Raw genomic sequence first — 21,072 nt, forward strand, 5'->3', positions numbered from 1 at the left:
CCAGCTCAATTCTGTTCACTCCGCATTTGCTGAATGCCCGCGATCTGTTCAGTATCCTGCTAGAAACCCCGGGGACACAAACTCCCAAAGGAGACCCCCTCCCCTCCTCAGCTCACATTTCAAGTGGACATTTATTAGGCACCTGCTGTGTGCCAGGCCCTGAGCTTTCCCCCCATTAGGCACAGTTTAATCCATTGAAAAGTGCTGGTGGCTGGGGTAGAGATACTTGAACATGGCTGTGCCCTGGGTCCCTGCCCATGGCTTCCTTTCACACCTGCCCCGTTACTCACCTCTCAATTCCAGTGGTTGGTCTCCAGAAGTGGGAATGAAAGGAAGGGGGGGGGGGATGTGTCCTGGGTCTGGTGTTAGAAGACCTTGCCTTGACCCCTGGCCTGTTCCTTGGGTGATCTTGGGAACTGCCCTGTCTGGACCTCAGTTCTGTCCTCTGTAAAAGGCAGGCAGGTTGATGTCTTTAAGCTCCATCCTTGCTCTCAATCCAGGGAGCATCCTGGCCCCACTCCTACCCCTGGGCTACTGTCACTTACTATTTCTTTTCTGAAGGATGAGAGATCAGATGCTGCAGCATCCTGGGTCCCAGTCCTAGAATCCCGTGGCTAGCTCCATCTCCCCAGCACAAATGGCTCTGCTTTACTGAATATTCCAGTTTTCTCCTTATTTGTAGCCTCCCAGGGCTTTCAGCAGCGCTCTTCCTCTGTAACCTCCTGTAGCTTCCTTGAGTCACAGCCCCCTTCCCTTCCAGATTCCTCCGCTAAGGTTTAGGAGCCATTCCTCTGGGGTTCTTTTTCCCCAGGAAAGTTCCTTTTGCCCTGGGATAGGAGATCCCTTTCCAGCTCCTTTGTTTCCTGGACCAAATGACTTTATCGTTTGGCATCCTTGTGTAATAAACAAAAGATGAAATGACCGAGGAAACAAAGGTTTGATCTGAGCACATCAATTTATTGAGCAATGAATGCCAGTTGCCCAACAAATCGGGACCAGGCCCCTTCCTCAGTTTAGGGTTGGACCCCAAATACAGGGGAAGATAAGTCTTTTACACATAAAAAACAATAAAACAAAACCAATTAATTAAAAGGAAACAATGCAACATTAGGTAATCTGATTTTTAATCAAATGAGAGTAGACTTTCCAAGTTGGGAGGAGGAGAGTAAACAGGTGCAATTCTCTGAATTCTGGAAAAGAGACATCTTGATCCTCCCAAATATCTGCATATAGCTAACAGAACAGAAACAATAACTGCTCAGTACTGGGGCCAGATAAGACCTATGGGTTGTTTGAGATGCACAACTATAAGAAAAGTCCGTACATCAATCCACATAACTTAGTTCCTTGGTTAGAGGTCCCTAAGAAGAGGTAGAAGTGGTCCATGCTCTCAGCCGTGAAGGGTGCAATAAGATTTTCTTCCAGTTCCCACAATTGATGCATTTTTCTCACAAGATGGAATTTGGACTAGATCTGTGATTGAATAGAACCTAAGCTAGTTTCAGAACTGAATCACAAGATGGAGTCAGTGTGGTATACTTAATTCCCACAATTCACCTGACCTAGTCCCCTCAATTCTTGATCCTGTGCCTCCTTATTTTCAGTCTTCCCACCAATCACACTCCACTGAGATAGATCCTTTTATTATCTCTCCTCATTCTTGCCAGCTGAAGGTCCATTTTTGTACTTCTTGAGTGCCTGTAGCTTCTGTGCTTGCTCTGCTGCTGGCCCTGCCCCACCATCCTCTCCACGTCCTCCTCAGGTCTCTGACCGCCACTGCCCCATGTTCCCCGTGTCTACTTAGTTGTCTTCCTTCTCCCTCTCATGTCATTCCTTGACATCAACCCCTGTCTTTTCTCCCCACCATGGTCAGGTACATCCATTATGTGTTTGATTTGGGGAATGGCCCATCTCTGATGAAGGGGAATTCAGACAAGCCTGTCAATGACAACCAGTGGCATAATGTGGTGGTATCAAGAGACCCAGGCAATGTGCATACGCTCAAGATTGACTCACGTACAGTCACACAGCACTCCAATGGTGCCCGGAACCTGGACCTCAAAGGTAAGAGGTTTATCCCTGATCATCCATCATTCCCCTTATGTGTTCCCCTCTTCGACCCACCGTCCTCCTCCTCCCCTCATCTTTTCATCCCAGTGACCTTCCATTGATACTTCTTATAAAAAACAGCTCCCTCCTCGTGACCCCCCATATTCTCTTCTAGGTATACTTAGTGGCTTTCCCTTGACTCTCCCCCACCAGTATCCCTTCCCATGACCCCCTTTTGTTCCTTTCTTGTAATGCCCTATCATCTCCCTTTTGATCCTCTACTGCCTTCTCTGTCACTCACCATCATCCCCCATGACTTTCCAGCATCCTTCCAGTGCTCCCCACCATACCTCTCTGGGATGCCTCTGTCACCCTTTTTGTGGGGATCCCATCCTTTCTCTCAATCCCCCTATTATGTTTCCTTTGGCCTCCCATCGCCCTACCCCATAAAACCCCTTTAGCCATTGTAATGGGTTGAAAATATGAGGGGTTTTTATACAAGGCTGGACTGGATTATTCAAGAGTAGGGTCGCCAGGAATTTTAATTCATTCCAAAGAGATTTATTTTAATGATTTATTTGTAAAATATAGAAAGAATGAAAGTAAGAAAAATCAGAGAGAGAATAGGGTAAGATATCTAGCCTGAGCACTAAGTATTTTACTCTGGCCCCGAGCTCAACCCAGGCAGGGCTAAATAGTCCTTAACTAGAGGGGCCTCAGCCTTGAGCCAAGGACCTGGGGATGCAGGGAGCCTCTCTCAAGAGGGGAGACCTCTCCTGAGGCCGGTCCCTTCAGAAACTCCAGGAAAGGAGTCGGCCTTTTTCACTCGCCCCACGTGGTAGTTTAAGGAAAGTAGAAGCAATCTGAGACCCTCAGTCAGAGCTCCTCCAAAGTCAAGTCGAAGAATAAAGACTGAAGAGCCCCTCACAGGAAGTTCTTGGCATTTTTAAAGATCGTTCCTTTTCGTCACTTCCTGTGACTTTCCTCCACTTTATGTGTACCAATTACAGCTATAGCTTTGCTTGGGACTGCCCAGGGGGCAGTCAGTGGATTCTGATTTGTCACCCACCATTGCTCACGTGGGTCACAGACCTCCCCCACTCGAAGTATAAGTGGGGTGTATATGGTTTTGGTGATTAAATCTAAAAATGGGCAGAGGAGAGGTCACTTAATCTTCACAGGCAGGGAGAGGTCATTCAATCTTCACGCCATCCTTGGGATTTCCATCGTTTTCTCCTTCTGACCCCAATCCTACCCATGTCATTTATTTCTGTGTCCTCTATCATTCATTTCTCCTAGGATGCCATTATTGTCCCTCCTTGGGATTTCCTCCATCTCTCCCTATAGCACCCTCTGCTGTCCTTCCCATAGCTTCTTCTTATTCCCTCTCCCAAGTCTCCCCACCACTCCCCAAGATTTCTCCCATGATCCTTCTTTTGTGGCTGAATGATAGGGACTTTGGGTAGAGGTGAACTCTCCACCTTAAAACCTGCGATAGAGGAGGAATTTGTACACAGACCCTAAGATTTGGGGAGAGCATGTCTCCGAGGGTCCAGAGGAAGGACAGGTACAATCCCCGGAGTTAGAATGTCACCAGAGAAGTAAATTTGGGGTGAATGGGAAGCTCCCAAGGAGGAATTCCGATAAAAAACACAAAGGGAAACCACTTCGAAAAAGGAGGAAAAGAGGCAGTGGTCTAAAGAAACCGATGTGGCTGCATAGTGAGCTCATTATCCAACTTGGAATTGAAAAAACCCAGAAGAATAGCTAGCAGAGGGAATAGTAGGAGGCGCTACGCCTCTGAATGAGCCAAGGCTGGCTAGGGAAACTGAGGCCCCCAGAAAGGGTTTGCTTAGCTTCCTTTGGACCCTAATTTTATTGAGGAAAAGAGAAAGATCGCAGAGGGTGAGGAGTGTTATTCCAGGTGGATAGGATGGGGATAAGAGAGGGCAGAGGAAAAGCAAAGCCACCCAACCTTTATTTGTTTCAGTTTTCTCTGCCAAAAGAATACTCTTTGGAATGTAAAGGACAGAACTAAAATGGCTGCCAAGGAGGGAATTCCTAGGAAAAATAGGAAGATCCCAAGGATGCACCTGGCTGCCTTGGATGCACATAAGTCACCAGGCCCAGACTTGAACTCGGGGGAGGTGGTGCTCGGCACCACTTTCGTATTAGGATACAGAACAGGAGAGGGTCTGTGGGACTGGCAAGGAGAAGAGGGGAAGTGGACGGAGTCTGTGGAGTGGAGGCCAGTGAGCTTTAGGTCCCGTTCTGGCCAGATTCCAGACTAGGTTATTAAGGTATCATGTTGGTGGAGAACGGTGCCTTTGAGCCTCCTGTGGGGCCTTGGGTCAGTTCTTGACCTCTCAGGGTCCCAGGTAACTCTGTAGGATTTTATGTTGCAGAACAGTTTGCATTGGTAGAGAGCAGCTAGGTGATGCAGTGGATAGAGCACTGGCCTGGAGGCAAGATGACCCAAATTCAAATCTGACCTCCGACACGTACTAGCTGTGTGACCTTGGGCAAGTCACTTCACTCTATTCACCTCAGTTTCCTCCTCTGTAAAATGAGCTGGAGAAGGAAATGGCCAACCATTCAGCTGTCTCTGAGAAGAAAACCCTAATGGTCAGACGTGACTGGAAAACAGCTGAACGACAAAATTGCATGGTTAGAGAGTGTTTCCTCTCTGGGAATGGAAAGGAATGAAAATCACAAGTTGAGTCCAGTTAACAAACCTTTATGAAACATCTACTGTGTGCCAGGCACTGCACTAAGTGCTGAGAATGAAGGGGGGGGGAGGCAAAACCAGCCGCTCCTCAGCCCCGAATAAATGGTTAAAATCGCAGTCGGTGAGTTCTCAGCCAAGCAGCCATGAGCCAGATGATCCCCAAAAGGCGGCGGGGCTCCATCGCGGACGGGGCTTAGCACACAAGCCGTTTCCTCCCAGGAAGGCATCTCTGGCCAAGCAGATTGGGTAATGCTGGAGGTGTGGCTCACCCCGATGAAGACGGAGCTTTTGGCGGGGCCTCGATGGAGAGATGGGGGCCAGGACAGGGAACGGAGGTCTCCAGCCTGGTCCTGGGCCTTCCAGTGAGATGCAACAGCGATAAATGGGAAGACTAAGTTCAGACTTTGTCAGCCAGCCTCACAAGTACAAGCCAAGGGAGGCTGTTTCTCTGAAGAAGCTCCGGGAGCTTTCTTGGATGGCGAGCTCGATGGGAGCCTTCAGCAAAGTGACATGGCAGTCAGTTGGGTCTTAGGTTAAGAGAGGCCCAGTGTTCACAGTGTGCAGCTAGGTCTGGAATCAGGGAGACTCCTCTCCCCGAGTTCAAATCTGGCCTGAGCACTGACTAGCTGTGTGACCCTGGGCAAGTAAAGTCACTTAATGCTGTCTGCCTCCGTTTCCTCCTCTGTAAAATGAGCTGGAGAAGGAAGTGGCAAACCACTGCAGTATCTTAGCTGTGGGACCCTGGGCAAGTCACTTAATGCTATCTGCCTCCATTTCCTCCTCTGTAAAATGAGCTGGAGAAGGAAGTGGCAAGCCACTCCAGTATCTTAGCTGTGGGACCCTGGACAAGTCACTTTACCTTGTCTGCCTCTGTTTCCTCCTCTGTAAAATGAGCTGGAGAAGGAAATGGCAAGCCACTGCAGTATCTTAGCTGTGGGACCCTGGGCAAGTCACTTAATGCTATCTGCCTCCATTTCCTCCTCTGTAAAATGAGCTGGAGAAGGAAGTGGCAAGCCACTCCAGTATCTTAGCTGTGGGACCCTGGGCAAGTCACTTTACCTTGTCTGCCTCTGTTTCCTCCTCTGTAAAATGAGCTGGAGAAGGAAATGGCAAACCACTCCAGTATCTCTGCCAAGAAAACTCCAATGGGGTCACAAAGAGTTGGACATGACTGAAACACCTGAACCATAACAAGGCTTGTGACTCCAGTGGGGACGGTCTTCCCATTCCCTGCACCGGTCAGACCAACATCTCAGATTCTGCATTCAATTTTAGAGCCCCATCCTAGGAAAGGCATTGCTATGCTGGATAAGGTCCCCAGGAGGGCAAGCAGGACCCCAAGAGGCCTTGAGAGCCATGCGTCCAAAGAATAATTGAAGGCACTTGGGACATTTCCCTTAGAGAAGGGAAGGCTCAGGGGAATACGGGAGATCTTCAAGTATTTGGGGGACTGCCCCATGGGGAGGGGATTGGCCTTGCTCGGCGTGGCTTCTGAGACAAAGCTGGGATTCATCGTTGGGGGAAGCTGCAGGGAGGCTGGCTTGGGCTTCATCCTCCTAGCAGTGAGTGCCGTCCTGAAGCTGAATGGCTGACCTCTCCATCGGAAGTCTTCAGGCCAAGGCTGGACATCCACTTGTTGAATCGACTCTGTGGATCCTTATTCAGCAAAGGGCTGGACTAGACCCTGGTGTTGTCTGGCTCTGATAGTGCGCTTTGGGGTGAAGGGAGACATGGGCGTAAGGGGTGGGAAGGAGGTAGACCTGACCAGCACTCGCAGCTGCCTGGATCTGGGAGGCTGAGGACGAGTTAAAAGGGGCAGAATGATGCCAAGGGGATGGAGAGATGGCGGGGCCCTCCTCGGCAGACACCGGAGAGTTTGTCCTGGGAAGGGGAGAGTTTGGACGTGGCGAATTCCCAATGCCGATGGGAGGGAGGTCTGGGTGGAGACACCTATCAGTTGGTGATTTAGGATGGCTGTTCAAGACTGGGAAGTCTATACGCATGTGGGCTGATGGAAAGACCAAAATATGGGTGTAGACGAGGGTTCAGTACTGAACCTTATGGGGCATTTGTGCTCTGGGGGCTCCAGGAGACGCAGGGAAACTTGAGTGATCAGAGAGGGAGGGGAGAACCAGGAAAGAAGTTTCAGGAAATCCAAGGAAGGCCAAAGGCTCCAGAAGAATTGGGGGCTGACTGCGTTAAAGTGGCACCGTCCTAGGAGCAGGGAGGGAAGGGAGAGAGGCAGGCGGCTGGACTCAGAGCTTCAGAGGACGTCTGTGGACAACTATTATTGCGTGGAACCAGGAAAGCGAAATCTGTTAGTTTTTGAGGAAGGGACTTTTGGGTTTTTTATTTTTTTAATTTTTGGAAAACTACAAACTATCTTTTAAAAAGAAAGGATGTTCAAGTAGAAGAAAGTTGTAGAGAGATCCAGGAGGACGAGGACTGTTCAAGAATTGCTCTCCGGCCAGAGCAGGGACCAGAAAGTGCTTTGCTGGGAGTTGGGGGTTTTGACTCTCTGCAGCCGGAGCGGGGACAGGAAGTCTAGATATTTATTTCAAGGAATTTGGCAGTGAAGGGGAGGAAGGGGTAGGAGCACGGCTCAAGGGGCCGGGAGAGGCGATCGAAGGGTTTTTTGTTTTAAGTGTGGGAGAGAGCTGCTCAGATTTGTGGGTGTCACGTAAAGAACCAGGAGAAAGAAGGAGACTCAGAGGGAGAGAAAATGACCCATATGACGAGGGCCTGTTAGAGCCATGAAGGAATGGGATCAGGTGACGCCCAGAATCTCATAGCTAGAAGAGAACTGACCCAGACTGCCCTCTTCAACCGATCAAACGAGAGACCCTTCAGTCTCTTATTGAAGACCGTTAGAAAGCAGGAGTCAGCCATTCCACTCTGGAGTTTTCCCTTATGAAGAAGTGCTATAGATGCTCCCTGCCTATATGACCTTGAGCAAGTCTCTTCTCTCTGGGCCTCAGTTTCCATAAACGTAAAATGAGGATATTGGATTGGACGGCCTCCAAAGGTCCTTCCAGCTCCAGCTCTGAGCCTGTGATGCTCACAGAGTGAATTTGGAATCTAAGGGCTTGAATTCAAATCTCAGCACTGACACGGACTACTGATGTGACCTCGGGAAAGTATCTTGCTTGCCCTGGGCTTCAGTTTCTTCACCTGTAAATGAAGGAGGCTGCAGGAGGAGACCTCAAAGATCTCTTCCACCATTATGTTGTTATGAATCTAAGCCTTATTTGCCTCCTTGCACATGCTAGCCCAAGAGTGGCACAAGTAGAACAATTCTCTCTTTCAAAGGGCCCAAGGGGGCAGCTGGGTAGCTCAGTGGATGGAGAGCCAGGCTTAGAGATGGGAGGTCCTGGGTTCAAATCTGGCCTCAGACACTTCTTAGCAGGGTGACCCTGGACAAGTCACTTCATCCCCATTGCTGGACCCTTACCACTCTTCGGCCTTGGAGCCAATACCTGGTATTGATTCAGGGCGAAAGGTGAGGGCTTAAAAAACAACAATAACAACAATGGGCCCAGAACAGAGGAGAGGTCACATAGCCATGGGAGTGGGGATGGCTCGGAGGTGTGGAGAAGAGGAGGTCACCTAGCTCATGCTCAGTGCCTTGGATTTTCTTGCTAAAGCAGGAGGTGGGATGTCCAGCTGGAAGAAGGGGGGCCAAGGGAAAAACATCAGCTCCTCTGCCCAGCGCTCCAAGCTCACATCTTTGTCTAGTTCCATTAGCAGCCTTGTGGCCTTGATGGAGGGCGCCATCTTCTCTGCCCTGTCCCCTTCCCTAGCTACTGGCCATCTCCGGCAGTTCCTGCTTGGGGCCAGCCCCCCCTGCTGGACTGGCTCTGGCATGGCCCTTTCCACCCTCTGCTCCACGGATGCTTCCCCGGACGGAGGTGGTCGGCCTCTCTGGACTCAGATTACCAGCTCTGCCCGCTGCCAGCTCTCCTTCCCGCATGACTCGGCATCGCCCGGCTGCCAGCCTGGGAGGAGCTTCCAGAATTCTGTCGCTATTGTTTCCCAACAGCAAAACGACTTTGCGCCTACGGTAAAAGAATAGCTCTGAGGAAGGCAAATGGCTTCCTTCCTTTGGGTTGCCGTCACCCTCTCTGCTCTCGGGAGGCCATTTCTCTGCTCCTCACACCTCATCACCCTCTAGAGACATCAGGAGACGGTGCTACCCGGAGAAGAGTCGGGCATGCTTTCGGATCCTGTCTCTGAGTCTTCCTTTGCGGGTGACATTGGGCAAGTGGAACACAGGAAGCCCTTCTCAAAGGCTTCCTTTTTCTGTCTAAGCTCTCGAGCCTCAGTTTCCTTACCTGTAAAATGTAGGCACTGGGCTGGGTGGCCTCGCAGATTTTCCTTCTGGCTCCTCAAGGAGATGTCTGTGGTCCTGAAGGGATAGCAAGAAGGAGCAGGGCTCGGAGGCTGCTGAGCCTCTCCCCACCGAGCTATGGAGCTATCTCAGGGCATCGGAGACTGGATTGGAGGTTCTGGCCCGGCTGTGCCAGGCCCCAGTTTCCTTCAGTCACTGGCTCAGCGGGCTGGAAGGGCTGAGGGTCCTGGAGATGATCTGGGATCTCAGAGGAGAACCTTTGGCCAATGCAGACTCTGGGAAGTTTCTGGGCCCCATGAACGCTGCCCAGTGCCCCACCAGCGTGCGGCCCTAGGGCTTCCTTCGTCCCTGGGCTCAGGCTTGCTCAGAGACCTGCTCCCTCATGAAGTGCCCATTTTACAGGTGGGAACACCTTGGCCCAAGTCACACAGCCAGCAAGCGTTCCCACTGAGATGGCCTCGAAGGTCCCTTCCTGTCCTCGGCCTAGGGTTCCCCGGTCCCGGCACTCCAGGCCCAGAACTCTCCCTGGGAGAAGTGGCGGAGAGCTACCCCCTGCCAGAGCCCGGAACAGCCTCGAGCTTGGCCCAAGTCCTGATCGATGAGTCAATGGCAACCGCTGCTGTTTCCAAGAGCCAGTGAAGCTCTTCCCACTACAGCCTCCTCAGGGAGGCCGTCCAGACCTCTTCCTCTTCCTCTCCTGGGAAGCCCTGGGAAGCCGAAGCGACTTGCCTCGGGCCAAGCAGCAGGTTGCCGGGGCATCATTTGAACCCAGCTCTTGAGGCCACATCCTGGGCTCCCCCCAGCCTCTGAGCCTGCCTCCCACTGGAAGTCCCGCTCCTGTGGCGTGCTTGCCGCCGGCACACTGAGTCAGCTCTCCGTTATCCGTGCAAGCGCGGGGGCCGCAGTGTGGGTAGAGGTGTGGGCTGGTGGAGCAGCCGAGGGCCCAAAATAGCCTCAGCAGCTTGTCTCGGGGAGGGAGGGAGCTCCTGCTGCTTGGGGCAGTGGGACCCGCCTCCCGGCTGCGCGTGGGTGAGGGGCTCCACACACATGGGAGCAGCCTCAGCCCGCCACCACCTTCTGCCAAGAATGTGGGTGGGCTGGCCCTGGCCCGCCAGCTTCTTCCTCAAGACCTTTGGGGACGGGGAACTCATTACCTACAGGGCAATATCTGTCATTGTTAGGAAGTTTTGGGGGACATCCAGCAACTATTTCTGCCCTCTGGACCAAGTGGGGCATGCCTGAACCTCTTCAATTCAGCAGAAGACAGGGCATCCCATGATGAGGGGAGGGGAGGGCATCAAGGCAAAAAATGGCTCCTCTAGAGACCACGAGTAGTGGATAGAGCACCAGGCCCGGCATCAGGAACACAAGTTCAAATCTGGATGTGTGGCCCTGAGCTAGTGACTTAACCCTGTCTGCCTCAGTTTCCCCATCTGGTAAATGGACCTCATAACAGGACCCACCTCCCAAGGTGGTGGTGAGGGTCAAGAGAGAATAATCACTGTAAAGGGCTTAGTAGAGCAGCACGGATGTGCGTGTTCCCTCTCGTTCCCCCTCTTCCCGCAGGTGGTGGGACAGGTTGAAGAAGAAGAAATGAGGGTGTCTAGGGCCGCCCCTCTGGGGAGCCTCAGGGAGACCTGGGGAAGGAGCAGTGGGGGGCTGGGGGAAGGGGGGCCCCTCCGAAAGGCTCTGATGACTGGCGGAGCTGCAAGAGGGGAAGGCAGTGCTGAGCTGGTGGCTCGGGCTGCTTCTGTCTCCCTCCTGGGACGCGGCCGCCGGGCTCCTCCGGGAGGGAAGGGGAAGCGGACGGAGGGCAGCCCAGGCTCGGGTGGGGCTTGGGGCTGGGAGGGAGGAGGCCTGGGTCCCACAAGCGGACGGAGGGCAGCCCAGGCTCCGGTTGGGGCCTGGGGCTGGGAGGGAGGAGGCCTGGGTCCCCCGGAGGGAAGGTGCCCTGGGAGCCCCTGGGACGGCTCGGGAGGCCCCGAGCTCCAGCCCCGGCCCGTCCCGCCCCTGCAGGAGAGCTGTACATCGGCGGCCTGAGCAAGAACATGTTCAACAACCTGCCCAAGCTGGTGGCCTCTCGGGACGGCTTCCAGGGCTGCCTGGCCTCGGTGGACCTCAATGGGCGCCTCCCGGACCTCATCGCTGACGCCCTGCACCGGATCGGGCAGGTGGAGAGGGGCTGTGACGGTGAGCGCCGGCCGCTCCGGGGACCGGGAGCCCCCCTGGCTGGGCAGCGCGCATGCTGGGAGTCCTGGGGGGGAGCTGCTCTTACCTCTCCCCGAGCCTCAGTTTCCTCCTTTTTAAAAGGAGGGGCCAGGCTGGCTCGGATAGGCTTTCACTGTTTTTCTCTGACCCTTTGACCGGAGAAGGCCCAGCCTCTCCCTCGGGTGGCCTCTCCCTGGGCCTCAGCCCAGAGCCCCACTGGGGGGCCCTCAGTTTGGGGGGGTCTTCCCTCGGAGCCAGGAGGCTTCTCTGTGCTGCTGTGGAATTGGGGGTGGGGCTCCCCATGAGCTGAGCCCGGGGTGCCCCTCCCCCCTTGCCCCTTGCAGGCCCCAGCACCACCTGCACCGAGGACTCCTGTGCCAATCAGGGCGTCTGCCTGCAGCAATGGGACGGCTTCACCTGTGACTGTACCATGACCTCCTACGGGGGCCCCATCTGCAATGACCGTAAGTGGGGAGGCCGGGGAGGCTAGGGGGAGGGGCGTCCCGGCCCCTCTGCGGGGAGAGAGCCAGGGGGAGCCCACCCGCCATGCTGCCAGCACGGAGGGCGGCTGTGCCAGGAGGAGTCCCCGAAATCCCAGCCAGAGCCAAGTGCACCCCAGGGTGCCGCCCACAGAGGAGCCCCCTCACGGACGCGCCCGCACTCCCTCAGGCTACACGGGCACGAGTGTGCCCAAGCGTGTGCATCTGTGCCTGGGATGTCGGGGCACTGCGACACTCATAGACAGGCATCAGTCCGGATTAAGCTCCTGCTGTATGCTAAGCAGTGTGGGCGGTGCCAGGGTGCAAAATAGCCAGTGACTCAGCTCGAGGACATGGGTGTGGGGAGATGCGGCAGCTGGAGAAATCAGGGAGGGCTTACTGTAGGAAGATGCCTTCCGGGGAATTTAAGGTGGAGCGTGGCCTTGGGTGGGGAATGGATGGAGTCCTCAGACCAATGAGGAGAAGGTGAGGCGGGGCCAGCTGTGGGAATGTTGGGAGGGACCCAGGGAAAGGTGAGGTGAACTAGGATGGGCGCGATGGAGAGAGTCCAAGAAGTATCGTATCGCGCCTGCTGTGTGCCGGGCACTGGGCTAGGCGCCGAGGGAGCACGGGGGAGAGTCGGGGCAGCCGGGTTCAAATCCGGCCTCGGACACCTCCCGGCGGTGACCCTGGCACGTCCCGTCGCCCCGGTGGCCCGTCTTCTGCCCCGGAATCAATGCTTGCTCTAAACTCCAAGCCCGAAGGGAAGGGTGGAGCCAGCCGAGGACCAGAAAGATGGGGCTGCCGGAAGCACGGCAGGGAAGGCCGGGAAGGCCGTCTGGCCCCTGCCCGCCCCGTAGAAGAGGTTCTGCCCCCCGAAACAGGAGAATTCTGGGAAGGTCGCGAGTTCCAGGGCTCCCGTGGCCAATGGCAGAGCGGCCTGGCTCGGGGTAGACAACTGGGAATCCTGCGCAGAGCTGGGACTTGAACCCTGGCGAGCTGACGAGAGGGACGAGACAGCGCGTGGAGAAAGAAGAGGGGGGGGGGGGTGGCCAGGCCAGTCAGGGGGGCAGGACAGGAAGCCGACGCCAAGAGAGGAGCCAGAGAAAGGCGCCCGCCGGCGTGTGCCTGCCCCAGCCCTTCCCTGCGTGTGGATGAGCTTCCGTGTGTGTTCTCGCACCCGGGCCATTCCTGCGGTTCATGGACGCTGCCACCAGCCAGGAGAAGCCGGCTGCTTCCTATGCTCTGCAGAGCAGCCCAGGCACATTCTCTAGAGGCCACACTGGTTCAATCCAGCAGGCATCGATTGAGCGCCTACTGCATACCAGGGGCCAGGGATACAAGGACTCCAACCAAAGGGGCCCTCCTTTCAAAGCGCTCCCATCTTCCTGGGGACCCCCCAGAGGACTCCAAAGCCAGGCATCCCCCATCAGGCCTTTGGCTCCTTGACTCTTCCTTAACTGGTCCCTCCCCTGAGGAGGCCAACGTGGGCAGCTGTTTCCCCTGGGCTGCCCAGGTGAGGCTGGGAGGGAGGCGGCCCTGATCCTCTGCCTGTTCTGGCAGTGGGCAGCAGCCCTTTTTCTCTCTTGGGGGGGCCTGGATGAGGCGACCCACAGAGCTGGGGACAGCCCGGCAGGGCGGAGGAGCGCTCAGCCCCCCACACCGGTGCACACAGCTGTGTCCTGGTCATCTCATTCGCAGCACAGCCCTTCTCCCGGTCCGGCCAGCCCGGAATCCCAGCGTCCCCTGAGCCTCCCATAATTCCTTCTGTGGACTGTAGTCTGGGCTGGCGCAGATCCCTGGCCCAGAAGGCCTTCAGAGGAGTCCAGCTCGGACACTCACTCATTGTCTGACCCCGGGGCAAGTTGGGCCCCTTCTTGTCCGGAAGCTGGACCCAATGGGAGAGCCTCCCTTGTAGCCCAGGGACTCTCCTGGGGTGGATGGCTTAGCTGGGATGTGGCTGAGATCCTTTTCAGTCTCTGAAATTCCATGTGTCCGGGCCTCCAAGGTGCCCTCACCGGGGCAGTCTGTGCCATCTCCAGCCATGGCCCGATCTCCCCACCTGGCATCCCAACCCGTCGAGGGGAGGAGGCAGCAAAGCATGGCTTCCATAGAGCTTCCCCGTCCTTGTATTGCAAGTGGACTTGGTGCAGGATTTCCCAGAGTGCAACCTGCTTTCACGGCTCTTCTCATCAGGGATACTCTCTGATCGGCCTTTTTATGTGGCATGGGAAGGGGGGAGGCAATCGTGATTGAGTCCGTTGTGCCATTTCCTACTGGAATGGGGCTGCCTTTGAGATGTGTGTGTGTATATAATGAGAACCGCCTTGGATTTGAAACAGAGAGATCTGGGTTCAAATTCTGACCCTGCTACTTAGTAGCTGTGTGACCTTGGGCAAGTCACTTCACTTCTGTTTGCCGCAACCGCAAATGAGGGGGTTGGAATCTAAGGCTCCTTCCGGGTCACATCTTGGGCAGAGGACAGAGGCCGGAGGGGCAGCTGCTCAGGCTCTTGAGATGGTGAAATTCGGCACTTGGGATAGGGGAGGGGAGAGCCTCACGACAATCACCAAAGTGCCAGAGTGGGCGTCTGGCTATTTGTTGCCCTTGCCATGTGCCTGTGTGTGTGTGTGTGTGTGTGTGAAGGGAACGGAGGAGAAGTTGGGTGCCAGTCTGTACGGATGAGGTAAACTTGCTGCTTGCTGGACCTGCAATCCAAAATCCAGTCCAAAATCTGGCCCCTTAGAGAGGTGGGGCTTGGCAGTGACCTCCCTTGGTGTCTCCCTGTTCCCCAGCATCACAGACACCCCACAAATCTCCACTTGGCTCGTATTTTCCCTCTGGCATAGTGGGAAGAACACTGGCTATGTATGGAGGAGAAGACCTGGGTTCAAAGTCTGCTTCTTTTGTGCCCTTGGCCAGACCACCTCCCCTGGCCTCAGTTTCCTCATCTGCAAAATGAAGGGCTTGAATTGATGGCCTCTGAGGTCCCTTTCAGCTCTAGGGCTAGGGTCTAAGATCCTAACACATAGTACCCTAGGCAAGAACTCACTTGGTATCTTGGCCTCAGTTTCCCCATCCATAAAATGAAAGGGTCCATCTCCTTTCAGCTGAATGACCTTTACCTGCCAGTGTTAAGGGAGCCTAGGGACCAGCGTGAGGACACCTAGGTGGAGACTTTGTCAGCTACAAAGGCAGCAGAACAAAATGGAGAGCCAAAGGACCAGGGTTCAAATCCCAACTCCCCCCCCCCCCCCATCCCTTGGGTGCCTTCAGGCAAGTCTCTATCTCTGTTCTTTGGTTTCCAAATCTACAAAATCAACGGCTGGACCAGAGGATTTCAGAGGGCTCTTCCAGCTCTGCATCTTCTGGCCACCAGGGGGGATGCCCATGCCAGTGCTGCTGCTCTGGGGCTGGGGCTCAGGTGGGAGAGATGGAGGAGGGGGACATTGCAGGCCTTGGGCATAGTGGTGAAGGGCACAGTGACACTCAGAACCCTGGGGAGGAGGAGGGTTTAGGGATCCTGCCTTTGCTGGAGCACGGTGGGTCTGGCTTCTAGCCTTCCAGGGCTCTGAAGAGTGCATTTTCCAGTGGTTATTCTGTCTGGGGATGAGACTGGAGGTGTGGGAAGAGTTTATTGGAGGGGGGCCAAGAGATGGGGCTTATGGGAAGGAATCCAAGGCTCCCTACCTACCCCCTTCCTTCTCAGGCCATTGAGGGCAGGTGGGCATGAAAGGAAGAGCTCTGGAGCTTTTGGTCAAGTAGGATTTGCAGGGACTTCAAAAGCAAGCCCTTCCCAGGCTGTTGCCTCAGTTTCCCCACCAGTAATCTGAAGGGCACAGCATAATTGATGAACCAAGAAGCATTTATTAGGTTCCTACTAAGTGGCAGTACTGTGCAGGTCCTTGGGTATACAAAGATAAGAATAGAATAAATAATCCTTGCCTTCGAAGTCTACATTCTATCAGGTTAAATAGCATGTACAGAGCTCTACAGTGATCTTTCTTTGGATTGGATCTGACTTACCACTTCATCAGCACCAGGTGAGGAGGTTTCCATTTTTAGCAGGTTAAGTGACTTGTCCAAGGTCACACAAGTCAGGAGGTATGAAAAGGTGGGGTTAGGATTTGGTTTTTCTGCCCCCGGTTGCCTCTCTGTGTACAAAAGCATAGAGACTAAATAGAAAATATATCTGAGGGGGCAGCTGGGGGTAGCTCAGTGGATGGAGAGCCAGGCCTAAAGACGGGAGGTCCTGGGTTCAAATCTGACCTCAGACACTTCCCAGCTGTGTGACCCTGGGCAAATCACTTCACCCCCATTGCCTAGCTCTTACCATTCTTCTGCCTTGGAACCAATACACTGTATTGATTCCAAGATGGAAGGTAAAGGGTTAAAAGAAAAAAAAAGAAAAAATATCAGGCTGTTTTAGGAGGGAGGGCCCTCGCTAGTGCTTGGGCAGGGCTGGGCTGGGGGGAGATATGGAAACGATGCTGAAGGTGGCATCCCAGATGAGTCTTGAGGGAAGTGAGGACTTCTACTAGGGGAAGCAAGGCCGGCTGCTCCAGTGCAAAGACCTGGGGGCAGGAAACAGCAGGTCACAGGAGAGAATTCAGGGCCTTCTAGACCTCCTGCTAGCCCTGTGACCCAGCCAAGTTCTGAGCTAGAATTTCCTTAACTAGTAAATGGGCTTCGGATTCAGAGGTGTGAGCTGGAAGGGACCTTTGCAGCCATCTAGTCCAGTTACTCCATTTTACAGATAAGGAAACGGACTTTTTAAGGTTTTGCCAGCATCATTTGGCCTCACCACAGTCCTAGGAGGTGGTATTGTCCTCATTTTACAGATGAAGAAACTGAGGATCAGGGAGGTCTAGTGACCTTGCCATGGTCACCTGGCACCAGTGGGAGGTGGGAGTTGGACCTTGGTCCCTCTTGGACTGTCCGGCTCACGGGGGTCTTTTAAGGAAAGGGAGTGGGACCAGTTGTGACTGGGAAAGGAGCTGGGGTAGACGTGTTGACTGAAAGCAGCCCTGGGCTCCTCTGGGACTGGCCAGGCAGGAAGCTCCCAATGCCGGGTGGGGGGTTGCGGCTCAGCTTCGTGGAGGCGCACATTTACTTCTCCCCAGGGAGGGAGAAACTGAGGCATCCAGAGAGAACAAGAGTGAGAGAAAGCGCTGATAGCATCCGGAGCCGCAATCCTAAAGCTGGGATTGGGACTGGGTTACAGCCCCGCCCCCACCCCTCCCGCTCGCACACACACCCATCTGGGCATGCTCGCTGCCTCTCTCGGTCTCCATCCTCCCGCAGGCGCTTCGGTTCTTTGGGTGTCTGCCTAGCTGTCTCTCCTTCTCTGACCTCCTTTAGGTCTCCCCTAGCCTCTCTCCTCCTCTGTCTCTGCCGCTCTCCGAATCTCGGAATCTACTCCCAGGACGTCTCTTCCCCTGTCTTCCCTTCAGGCGCTCTTACCACCCCGCTCCTTCCTCTTCCTCCCCCCCTCCCAGTCTCTCTCCTCCGGTTCCCACTCACTGGTATTGATTGGCCTCCAGGCGGTTCCCCTTCCTCTGCTCTCACCACCGGCTCCTCCCTCCCTCCCTCCCTCCGGGGCCATAAATTTGCTGGCGGCTCCTTTGAGCTGTGTCAGTCAATATCCCAGAGCCCAAGGCCTTGGGGATGAGGAAGAGGAAGGTGGCCCATGGGGAGAGGGCAGGACCGAATCGTGGTCCACTCCCGCCCTCCTTCCCACCCTCGGGGGCTCATCCTCCTCCGAGAAGTAACTGAGGGAGGGGGGGGCTGGGACTCCCTTCCTCTCCCCCCACCTTCCTTCCCTCCACCCACACAGCCTTTTTACATCTCAGGGTACCAGCTTCTGCAGGCTGAGAACCCAGAAGACCTAGGTGGAACTGGGTGCTCAGGGGCTTCCCCTCCGTTGGGGCACCGGGTGGAGGAGAGTGCTCCTCGCGGGGCTCTTTTTGTCTTTTTTCCCCTCTCCAAAATGAATTTGAAATCGATAAAAAAGAAAACAGCCCCTACTGGCTCTTCTCCACCCATTCCATCCTCTCTCCTTTTTTCTTCCTCCCTCCCTTCCTCAGGCTCATTTCTTTTATTCCCCCCCCCTCCCCGCCCCCCCCCCCCGTGTGTGTCTCTTTCTCTCTGTGTGTGTCTCTCTCTCTCTGTGTCTCTCTGTGTCTCTCTTTCTCTGTGTGTATCTCTGTCTCTGTCTGTCCCTCCCTCCCTCTCTCTGGCTTTTTGTGTGTGTCTCTGGGTGTGTGTGTGTGTCTGTCTGTCTGTTTGTCTGTCCCTCTTTGTCTCTGTCTCTCTTTCTCTGTCTGTCCCTCCCTCCCTCTCCCTCTGTCTCTCTCTCTCCCTATCTTTCTGTCTCTCTCTTTTTCTCTCTGTCCGTCTGTCCCTCCCACCCCTATCCCTCTCTCTCTCTCCCTCTCTGTCTCTCTCCCTCTCTTTGTCTCTCTCCCTCTGTCTCTCTCTTTTTCTCTCTGTCTGTCCGTCCCCCCCCCCCCACTCTCTCTCTTCAAGTAGGGGGGGTGGGAGCTGCCCACTAGCCTTCAGTAACAGTGAGGGCGTGGGAACGGACAGCAACTGCTCTCCTCAGACACCCACTCCCGTGTTTGGAGCCAGCCGGTCCAGTTTGGAATTCACTTCCCCCCTTTACCAGCTCTGTGAAGTCCCTCAGTGTAACCAGACCTCAGTTTACCTCTGTGTGCCTGGCTGATGATCCATGGAGTCCCCCATTGAATTTGCTGGCACCTCAGGGTGGGGACCTTTGTTAGGGAGGGACAGGTGGGCTGCTTTCTCATTAAGCCTCCTGCCCCCCAGTGTGGAGGCTGGGCGAGATGCCCTCTGAGGGCCTTTTGGGTCCTAAAGTCTTGCCATTCTCTGAGCTCTCTGCAGGGGAGAGGCTTGGGGGGGGGGAGCTTTGGGCAGGCTCTGCTGGGGTCCTCCCTGGGCTGCCCAGGGCAGGGTAAGAGAATCCCCTCTAGGTGGGGAGCCTCCCAGCTGTGGATGGATGTCTTTAGGGAGTTGGTGAGGATCAGCCACACTGGGCAGAAGCCTGACCTGGCGAAGGTGCTGCCCCGAGGACTTTGACTCAAAGGTAGATGGGAGGTGGGGATTGCCTGGGTGGCCAGACTGTGCCAGTACAGAAGAAAACCGGGGCCCAGCACCCCCAGGGAAGCAGAACCCCCACCTGTGGGACGTTGGCTCCCTGCCCCCCCCCCCCATGCCAAGGTGTGTGATGGCGGTGATCCCAAGTGCGGGCCAGGAACCACGAGGAATACTGCGGGGCCTGGAGGGCAGGGCCACACCTGGGTGTGCAGGTCTGCACGTGGGGGTGCACGCCATGCACACAGCCTTCACCTCTTCGTGTGTGCACGCCAGCTTGTGCCCACAGCCCAGGGTGTGTGTACGCGTGCATGGCGGAGGCTGGCTTGCTGCACACGCGTGGCCAAGGATGGGGGTGGGGGGAGGAGAGGTGTTCTTGTTTGGGAGGGGAGGGGAGGAATGGTCGGATCTGGGGGGAGAGGGGAAGGAGGAGGAGGAAGGGGAGGGGCGGAGGCAGGAGCTGGGCAGCATCAGCCCTGTTCAATTATTCAGCAGGGCCCCTGATCGGGAGGGGGAGGGGGAGAGGGAGAGAGTGCTACCGAGGGGACCCGAGAGGGAGGGGGGCCAAGAGCAGAGGAGGGGAGGGGAAGAGAGCAGAGGAGAGGAGAAGAGGGAAGGGGAGAGGAGAGGAGAGGAGAGGAGAGGCGCATCTAGCATCCAGAGTTGCTGCCCAGCGCCGCCCGGAGATTGGGAGCGGCGCAGTCCCTCCTCCGCCCTGCCCCCTCCCTCCCTCCCTCTCTCTCTCCCTCCCTCCCTCCCTCCCGCGCTCCCTGGCTCTCTTGCTCGCTCCCTCTCCCTCTCTCTCCCCTTCCAGCCGTCTCTGCAGCAACACTCCGCTGCCTCCAGCCCTCCGCCGGAATCTCTCTCGCGCTCCCTTTCTCCTCTCCCTCCCTAATCCCTGGGTTCGCCCCTTCCCCTCCTCTTCCTCCTTCCTCTGCCCCTGGTCCCTGCCCCCCCCTCCTCCCCGGGGGAGGGGGCCGCTCCCTCCTCTAGTCTCTTCGTCCGCGGGCGGCCCCAGCCCTACCTCCAGCCCCAGCCCCAGGCCGGTTCGGAGCCTTCCTTGGTCCGCTGCTCCCCCCTTTGGGGGGGCTCTCTCCCCGCGGCCTGGGAGCGGGGGCGCCTCCGGGGGCCCTCCCTTCCTCGGCCCTCTTCTCTCCCGCCGCTCTTCCCCATCCCCCTTTCCCCTTCTCTCCTCCGGGTTCTGCTTTTTCCGCAGGATCCCCCCCCCCCCCGCCCCTCCTCCGCCCGCTCTTCCTCCCCGCTCCCAGAGTCTCTCCACCCCCGGCACCATGCCCCCTCCCCCGGGCGCTCCCCCTGGCTTTTGACGACCCCCTCCCTTCGCCAGAAGGAAATGCGGGGAGACCCCTAGCTCCCCCCGCGATGGACCCAGGCGTCCTGGACCTTGACGTTGCCGCCGCCCCGCGGAGCCTGGCGAGATCCAGTTGATTCCGTTGATTCCAGCTCGAGGATCGGGATCTGGTCCCCTTCACCGTCTCCCCTCCCTCCCCCCTGTCGGGGCTCGGAGCGAGAGGGGGGTTTCCCGGGGCCTGGAGGCCCCCCCTCGCCGGCCCCCGGCCATGGGGCTGTGAGGTGGCAGCGGCCGAGATGCCCCCCGGGGGCCCAGGGCCCGGGGGGTGCCCGCCTTGTCCCCCCGCCCTGGCGCTGCTGCTGCTGCTACTGCTGCTGCTGCTGGGGGCGGGCGAGGGCGACGGGGCCCGGGTCTCCTCCAGCCTCAGCACCACCCACCACGTCCACCACTTCCACAGCAAGCACGGCACCGTGCCCATCGCCATCAACCGCATGCCCTTCCTCACCCGGGGCGGGCACGGTAAGTGGCCCTCTCCTCCCCAGCCCCTTCTCCGGCCTCGCCCCTGCCGGGCTCTCCGGGCTCTCCGGGCTCTCGTTCCTGCCTCCCTCCGCTCCGCTCCTCATCTCTTCCCTTTCACACCCCCATGTCGCTCTCGTCCGTCCTTGCCTCCCTTCACCCTGAGCTCCTAGCCTGGCTTCTCAGCCGCGGGCGCCACCTCCCTGAACCGCTTCCGATCCCCTTCGGTCTGCCTCCCTGCCTGCCCCTCTCCCCATCGCCTGCCTCCCTGGCCTCCATCTTCCTTCTCCTCCCCCACTGGCGCTCTCCACATCCTCAGGCT

The 21,072-nt window shown here is 56.3% G+C and overlaps 1 protein-coding gene across 36 annotated transcripts in view; it reads left to right on the forward strand.

Annotated features, from left to right (window-relative positions):
• NRXN2 (neurexin 2) overlaps positions 1 to 21,072 on the forward strand; it is a 173,916-nt gene that overhangs the window by 94,879 nt on the left and 57,965 nt on the right. For 32 of the 36 annotated variants that reach the window (XM_056801461.1, XM_056801462.1, XM_056801463.1 and 29 more), the window contains 3 exons: positions 1,874 to 2,064; positions 11,142 to 11,315; positions 11,678 to 11,797. In XM_056801461.1, coding sequence (XP_056657439.1) covers positions 1,874 to 2,064; positions 11,142 to 11,315; positions 11,678 to 11,797 — 485 coding nt within the window. Of the gene's footprint in view, positions 1 to 1,873; positions 2,065 to 11,141; positions 11,316 to 11,677; positions 11,798 to 19,683; positions 20,754 to 21,072 lie in introns of those variants that run through there. The other 4 variants (XM_056801480.1, XM_056801479.1, XM_056801482.1 and 1 more) reach the window with 4 other exon arrangements.

The sequence above is a fragment of the Monodelphis domestica genome, chromosome 6 (genome assembly GCF_027887165.1).
Source record: "Monodelphis domestica isolate mMonDom1 chromosome 6, mMonDom1.pri, whole genome shotgun sequence".
NCBI lineage: Eukaryota > Metazoa > Chordata > Mammalia > Didelphimorphia > Didelphidae > Monodelphis > Monodelphis domestica.